This window comes from Bos grunniens, chromosome 25 (assembly GCF_055505025.1).
Source record: "Bos grunniens cultivar Pamir isolate PY7600 chromosome 25, Bosgru_T2T1.0, whole genome shotgun sequence".
Classification (NCBI taxonomy): domain Eukaryota; kingdom Metazoa; phylum Chordata; class Mammalia; order Artiodactyla; family Bovidae; genus Bos; species Bos grunniens.
This window is the reverse complement of record NC_141189.1, coordinates 42270773-42278349: the sequence shown is the minus strand read 5'-3', so window position 1 is coordinate 42278349 and position 7577 is coordinate 42270773. Positions and strand designations below refer to the sequence as shown.

Sequence of the window (7577 nt, the reverse complement as noted above, 5' to 3'; positions counted from 1 at the left end):
GACACTTCTGTCAGCACCTCCAGCCAAACAGCTCTGCTGGGAGCAGGGATTGGGCGGAGGCTGGTACTGGGCCAACCTGGGAGGCTGGGGGAGACAGGGCAGCCCCCCTTTCCTGCCCCCACTGGTGCTTCACCCTTGTCGCCACTGCACCTGGGGAGCGGCAGGGACCACCTCCCCTGATCTCAGAGGGCTATGCCCGCAGGGTCAACTGCATCCTAGCCCCAGCTGCCCCTGACATGCTGTGTGACCCCGGGCAAGCCACAAGGCGTCTCTGTGCTTGAGGCGGATGAAATGATCCTGTATCCAAGCCTCTAAATGTGTATTCTATGCCCCTTCCCTCTCTCACTAGAGTGGCCTGGGGCTGGCAGGGAATGTGGTCTGACTTCATTTTCCACCAGCTGAGAGCCAGACCTTGGGGGCCGAGCTTGGGCTGGGGTGGGAGGGTCTGCGGGTGGTGAGACAGGTGAGAAGGGAGAGAGCTTCCACCAGCGTCCTGCAGCTGCACACCTGCTGGAGGCCATGAGCTCAGGACTCTTGGGCTGGGCTTTGGAGCCAGCCCGACACAGACATGGCCACGGCCACCGCTACCTCGTGCACCTCTCTGATGAGCTGGTGGTCCACTCAGACCCCAGACCCCACGTGCTGCCAGGCAGGCCCACCCCAGGTCCTGGGCAAGGGCCTAAATCACCTTCCCCAGCGAGTGCAGTGTCTATGCAGGCCCACATCCAGTGGGCACTCAGGGGAGTGTGCAGGTAGTTCGTGAGTGACAGGTAGCCAGGTGGACACCGGTCTTGAAGGACTCAAGGTTGGAGAGGGGACCACCCTGGGTACCAGAAAGGGAAGCGGTCTTGTGAAGGGAGATAGCGCCGTGAGTGGCCTGTGTCCTTGTTGCACTCGTATGCGTGGCCTGGGGGGCCCCAAACAGCCATGACCCCTGTAATCACACTTGGGCCACTCTGGGAGCTGCCACCCTGACAGCTGAGGTGCCTCAGTGGCCCCGACCTAACCTGCGTGGTGGTACGGGGTGCAAAGGTTACAGGTTCCAGGGCCCACAGTGGCTGGCAAAGGTTCTGAGGGCACCCCTACCTAGGGTGTGGGGTCCCTCATTGCCTGAGGCTGGGTTTGGGGGCTCAGGGGAGACAGTGGGGGGACACAGAGCTCCTGAAAGGCCTCACCCACCCCTGGGGCAAGGCCCCACTCAACTGCCTATTTTCTGGTCTGGGGGCCTGGTGGGGGTGGGGGGCCCCCTGGGCTTTTGCTGTTCCCCAGGACATTCCCTGCAGGCTGGGCTCGTTGCCCTGCTGAAAGGGGGTGCTGAGGCACAGAAGCGTGCCCCCATTTCTGGGCCGGGGTGGGCCCGACACAGGCCTAGGCAGGGGTTTGGGGGAGGGGGGTGTTCCATTCCACCTGGCCCTGATGGCCCCCCTCCAGGCCTCTCTGGGAGATGCGTGTGGACAGCAGTTTGGTCTGCTTCTGACCCCCACCTATTCTGGGACAATATTCTCCAGAGATCCACTCCCCACCCACCTCCTGCCCACACTGGTCCAGAGGCCCCAATCCCACTCCAGAGAGCACAGGAGGGTCCTCCCAGAATGTCCGGCTGCCCCGACCCACGGGGCTGACTGGCAGGAAGGGCTGTCACCTTCAGTTGTGTTTTGGCTGTATCACATGGCACGTGTGACCTCAGTTCCCCGACCAGGGGCTGAAGCTGGGCCACAGCAGTGAAAGCCTGGGGTCCTGACCCCTAGGCCCCGCGGAACTCCCTTTGGCACTTCCCAGGCCTCTGCTTTCGGGGGGAGCTCAGGAGGGAACCCGGTGGGCCCTGCCAGCCTGGTGCCCCAGCAGGCCCTGGGTTTGCACAAAGCCCAGGGGAGATGACCATGTTGTGGGGCAGGGTGGGGGTCCGCTCAGCTCCCCAGTGTTGAGTGGGGAACTGAGGTCAGCCAGAGCCAGCAGCGGCCCTGCCTCCTCACAGGAGACTACTGCCCTGCCCCCGCCCTGCCCTGCGGGGGCGAGAGGCCTGTGCCAGCTGGGGCCCTCACGGCTGGGGGCCGGGCTGACTCACCCTGACCCCGAAGGAGGGGCCGGCTTCCCAGATGGGCGGGGCCAGGGCCGGCTGGGGCCGGGGGCCTGCCGCACAGACGCCCTGGAGGCTTGTGCAGGTCTGAGCCCTCCAGCCCTGGTGCCCCTTTAGCACGGGCTTGGGGCCGTGTCGCAACAGGGGCACACAGTGTGGGGGACATCAGAGCGCCGCAGACCATGGCCTTGCAGACTGCTCCGCCCCGCCTGGGGTCCTGGGGGACCCCCGCCCATGGCAGCCTCCTGCTCCTGCTTCTCTGCCTTGGTGAGCACTGAGGGTGGGTAGCCGGATGCTGGACTGTGGAGAGCTGCAGGGGTCCGCAGGGGGCCGGGGCCTCAGGAAAGGCTCTGCTGGCTCTGCGGGTGCTCCCCCACTGTGGGCGGGGCCCCCCACCCTGTCCGGTGCCCCTGAATTCGGAGCCCCGTGTCCTGAATGTCAGCAGGTGCGAGTTGCAGGCAGGCGGCTGGCCTCATCTCTGCCCCGAGAGGGACTGTGTCTGGCAGCCCTGCTGGAACCGCTGCCCTGCGGGGCTGGAGGCCGAAGCAGGGTAGTGATGGGGGCACAGGCCAAACTGAGGGTGCCCACAGCACAGGCGTCTGCCTACGCTGAGCAGAGGGGCCCCAGGAGGAGGATGGGGAGGCCTGTGCTCCTTCGTGGGGTGTCGTGGGCTGTGACACCAGGGGCTGGCCGGGAGGGACCACTGTGGCCCCCTTCCTCCCAGGGTGGAGCCCCCGGCCACCCCTCAAGCCTGGTGTCCCCTTCCCTGCAGGTTGGGTTCTACCTTCCAGGGCCCAGGCTGCAGACGTGGGACTGGTAAGGACCCTCTGGGGAGTCAGAGGAACATTTTCTGGCCCTGGTTGGGCGGGTTCCTCGGACCCCAGGACACTCCCTGCTCAGTCCCAGCCCTGCTCTGTTCTCAGGCTCTCCTGAGCTCAAGTTTGCAGCGCACATCCCGGGACCTGTCCTGGCAGCAGCCTGAGCTGACCGTCCTCCTCCCGAGGGCCCGGCGGGGCACAGAGAGTGAGCATGCAGCCCAGCCCCATCGGTGTCAGGAGGCGGGGGTTGGGGGCTAGCACCGTGAGGTCTCCTCTACCTTACCTGCGGCCCTTCCTGGCCACTGAGCTCCTTCAATCATGATAACGCGGGAGAGTGAATAGAATCACGCCATTTGATGATGAGTAAATGGAGACCCAGGCTTCCCTGATAGCGCAGTTGGTAAAGAATCCACCTGCAACTCAGGAGACCCTGGTTCTATTCCTGAGTCAGGAAGATCCACTGGAGAAGGGATAGGCTACCCACTCCAGTATTCTTGGGCTTCCCTGGTGGCTCAGCTGGTAAAGAATCTGCCTGCGATGTGGAAGACTTGGGTTCGATCCCTGGGTTGGGAAGATTCCCTAGAGAAGGGAAAGGCTACCCACTCCAGTCTTCTGGCCTGGAGAATTCCACGGACTGATGAGTTGCACACATCTAAGCGACTTTCACTTTTCAAACCGAGGCCCAGAGAGTCGTGTGTTGCTCAGGGTCTCAGCGAAGGGAGACCCTGCGGGAGGAGGAGGCTGACGGGAGAAGCCCAGCACCCTTCACCCCCTGGCTGTCCCTGCAGAGAAGGCCTGCCCCCCGGGGCGGGAGGCCCAAGTGGTGGATGAGAACCTCTTCTTCTATGAGGAGTGGGAGCTGGAGGCCTGTGTGGACGGGGCCCTGCTGGCCACGCAGATGAGACAAGTGAACCTGATTCCCTTCACCTACCAGCAGCTGCACATTTTCAAGCGCAAACTGGATGAGGTAGTTCAGGGCTCAGCCCGCCTGCCACAGCTCGGCCATCCCCGCTGCCCCAGTCATGGCGGCGGCCCTCACAGTCCCTTCCCCTGGAAGTTCTACCCGCAGGGGTACCCCCAGTCCCTGATCGAGCGCCTGAGTTACTTCTTCCTTTACGTCACCCCTGAGGACATCCACAAGTGGAATGTGACTTCCCTGGACACCGTGAAATCTCTGCTCAAAGTCAGCCAAGGGCATGGTGTGGATGCCCAGGTGAGAGCTGTGGGGGTGGGAGGGGGCAGACATTGGCTGTGAGGCTGTGCAGGCCCAGTGAGGGGGGTGCTCAGTGTGAGATGGCACAGGCCTGGGGGTGGCACAGGGCATGAGGTAGTCAAGGCCCAGGGCATACATCTCTCCCTGCCCCAAGCCACTGAGTGGCCTTCTCCCACAGGTGGCTGCCCTGATTGCCCGCTATGTAGGGGGAGGAGGCCAGCTGGATAAGGCCGCCCTGGACACCCTGGCCACCTTCCGCCCTGCCTACCTGTGCTTCCTCCGCCCTGAGCAGCTGGACTCCGTACAGCTCAGCGTGCTTTGGTGAGTCCTGGGGTCTGTCGGGGGTGGTGGGAGTGCTGTGCTCCGAGCTCGCTGTGCTCCGAGCTCGCTGCCCGGCCCCATGCCACCTCCCCAGGATGACCACACCCCAGGACCTGGACGCGTGCAGCCCACCGCAGATGGCTGTCCTCTACCACAAGGCCCACATGGCCTTCCAGAACATCAGCGGGTCTGAATACTTCACAAGGATCAAGCCCTTCCTGGGTGAGCCCGGGAAGATACAGGGGAAATGATGCCTGAGGCTCCCCCGTCTTTGGGCAGTCCACTGGCGGCGTGACCAGTGTTCACAGTCTGTCCCTCCAAGTGTGTGTTGGCTGAGACCCTGTGAGTTCTGGGCACCTCCAACCTCTCCTTCAACCCAGAGGGTCAGGTGGTCAGCAGGCAAATCAGGGGCCCAGGAATTCCTTAGGAAAAGGGACTCTTGGTAAAAGAAGTGGCTTCTGGTAGCCTGCGGTCAGAGGGTGGGACTGGGGGCTGCTGCACGGTCTCACACTTGGGGGCTCCTCTCCCCGAGGGCAGGTGGGGCCTCCACGGAAGACCTGCGGGTTTTTACTTCGCAGAACATCAGTATAGACGCGGCGGCATTCAAGAAACTGACAACAGAGGCGGTGCTGGTAGGACGGCGGGGAAAGGCGGGGCCTCCCGTGAGCGGGGCCTCTAGGGGCGGGGTCTTGGGAGGGGCGGCCATCAAAGCCCCTTCCAGGGCCTACAGAGGCTAAGGCGGGGTCCGTGGGTGGGATGTTGGGGTGGTTTGGGCGCAGGAGAAGCCCGAAGCCTCTGGGAAAAGGCAGGATGACTCTGACCGCCACCTGCGGGCTCTGGCAGTCGCTAACCGTGGCCGAGGTGCAGAAACTTCTGGGCCCAAACCTGGTAGGCCTGAAGGCTGAGACAGGGAACATGTTCCTGCGGGACTGGATATCCCGGCAGTCGCAGGAGGACCTGGACAGGCTGGGGCTGGGGCTCGTCGGCGGCGTCCCCAACGGCTACCTGGTCCTGGACCTCCGCGGACGAGGTGGGCTGGGGTGGCTGGCTGGGCGGTGTTGGGCAGAGTGAGGGGCAGGGGCTGAGGCGCCTCTTCTCTGTGCAGAGGCCTCCTCGGGAGGCCCCCACCGCCTCGGACAAGGGCCGGGACCCGTGCTCACTGTGACCGCAAGTCTGCTCCTGGTCTCGGTCCTGAGCTGAGCCTGCTGCTGTGGCCTGGCGACCAGCGCTGCATGGAGACCCCGCCGGGCTTGGATCCCAAGGGCTCTGGAGCTCAATAAAAGAACCCCACCCCCCTCTTGTAGAGGTGCCCCGTGGTGTTCTGAGGACTGAAGGGGAGCCCTGACGGCTGTGCCCCCTGCACAGGGCCACCTGGGTTGCAGCCCCTCCCACGCGCACTTGGAAGCGCACTTCCTGGCGCTGTTTCCACGCAGGATCTCCCCCGAGTCCAGGCCAATGGTCCAGGTGGCTTCTGGTGACACAGCTGCCCCGGGAGATGGCCAGTTGGAGTGCTGATCCCAGCTGAGAGGGGCTCTGTCCCTCCTCAGGCCCAGATCAAAGGGACACAGGCAGGAAGATCACCTTGTCCTTTATTCAAGTCAGTTGGCCAAGTCAGTCCATGGAAGAAGCCTGAGCACAGGAGCAGCATCTCCCTCACTGGCTGGGGCCGTGACCCCGGGCCCAGGCCCTCGCTCTAGCTCCAGGTCCTGGAGCTGGGCGTAGGCAGGGACTGGCCCTGCAGGCCCCTAGGATGGGGGATGTGGCCAGGTCCCCTGGGACCTGCATCTTGGTCTAGGCAGGCGTCCAGCTCCACGTGCCAACCCCTGTTCTCCTGCATGTGGAGCTGGGGCAGTGCGGTCCTCCACCAAGCTGCAGATGCCCTGCAGGTGGTCCCAGCTGGGCCTTGGGGTGCCTCCATACAGCAGCCACAGGAGGCCTGCAGGCAGGGCCACAGCCAGTGGCAGGTACCCTAGAGGGGCTGGTGGGCTGCCTGCAGATAGGACACAGAGGGAGCACCTTCAGCCCAGCTGGGAGCTCCCAGGCTGCCCTGCGTCCCAGGCTCAGGGCCCACAGTTCCCGCCGCCCCTGAAGGTGGGGAAGAGTGGTGAGGACCCCCAGGTCGGGCCGCTCTTCTGGGCCCCAACCGGGACCTCAGAGCTCCCCTATCCTCCACTTTCTGCTGCTCAGCAGGTTTGGGGAGGTGACTGTGTCTTCACTAACTCAGCAGGCAATGCAGAGCTAAGTCAGAGTCACCCATGTGTCACCCAAGGAGGCACATGGGAAGCGTCACCAGCAGAGAATGAGATTGGGCGAAAGAGAAGCCAGTAGTGCGTGTCAGGTTGGGGGGGCGGGGAAGGGCCCACAAAGCAGAGGGGGGATGGCCCACCCCAGGGGGAGGGTGGGTGCAGGGTACCTGAGCTGGGGGCGGTGCTCCCAGGCCCTTCTGAGGTGGGGGCTTGATGGCGCGTCCAGAGGGTGGTGCTGGGCGTCCCAGTGGTCGAGTGGGCAGAGCTGGTGGGGCTGGTAGCGTCCGTGTCCAGGCCCAGCTCGCTCAGGGCTGACCGATTGAGGCTGCGGAGCCAGGAGCTGATGATGGGGTGGCTCCGAGCCTTCTGCAGGTCCCCCACGTTCGGACCCAGCAGCGTCGTCACGTTGCCCACGGTCAGGCTCTGCGGGAGGCAGTGAAGGGTGGAGGAGGGAAGGGGCGGGGTCAGCACTTGGCCGGGGGCGGGGGTGGTAAGACCCTGCGAAACACCTTGGAGAAGTGACCTGGGGCCCACACTGTCTGCACACCTGAGACTTTGGGGTGTTGGGGCCTGCAGACCGTAACCTAAGGCTCCCCGACTCCCCCTGACGGGCAGCCCCCACCCACCTGCAGCACTCGGGGGTTCAGGTTGGTGAAGGTGTCGATGTCCATGGAGACGTTAGCCTGGGCCAGGTGCCGCAGCTCCTCCACCGGGGCACCGCCTAGGGGCGGGGCAGCGGTGAGGGGCGGGGCCTCGAGGGGCGGGGCTCCGGGAGGAGGGCCCCACGCCCGCCCGGGTCTCACCGAGGTAGGGGCGCATGAAGCGGTAGTAGGTGTCCGAGGTGCTGGCGCTGGCGAAGGCCTCCCGGGCCTTGTCAAAGAGCACGTTCTTGCGGGTCTGAG

The 7577-nt window shown here is 64.6% G+C and overlaps 1 protein-coding gene across 2 annotated transcripts; it reads left to right on the top strand.

The window, feature by feature from the left end:
* Nucleotides 1-2143: 2143 nt before the first annotated feature.
* Nucleotides 2144-5732, top strand: MSLN (mesothelin). Of its 2 annotated transcripts, none has more exons than XM_086376520.1 (10): nucleotides 2144-2344; nucleotides 2850-2893; nucleotides 3001-3100; nucleotides 3684-3862; nucleotides 4025-4108; nucleotides 4287-4429; nucleotides 4524-4651; nucleotides 4967-5061; nucleotides 5273-5459; nucleotides 5535-5732. In XM_086376520.1, the coding sequence occupies exons 1-10, from the start codon at nucleotides 2260-2262 to the stop codon at nucleotides 5627-5629; spliced, it is 1140 nt and encodes a 379-aa protein (XP_086232646.1). In that variant the 5' UTR covers nucleotides 2144-2259; the 3' UTR covers nucleotides 5630-5732. The 2 variants fall into 2 exon arrangements, with proteins under 2 accessions (XP_086232646.1, XP_086232645.1); XM_086376519.1 differs by having other exon boundaries at nucleotides 3953-4108.
* The last annotated feature ends 1845 nt before the right edge of the window (nucleotides 5733-7577 follow it).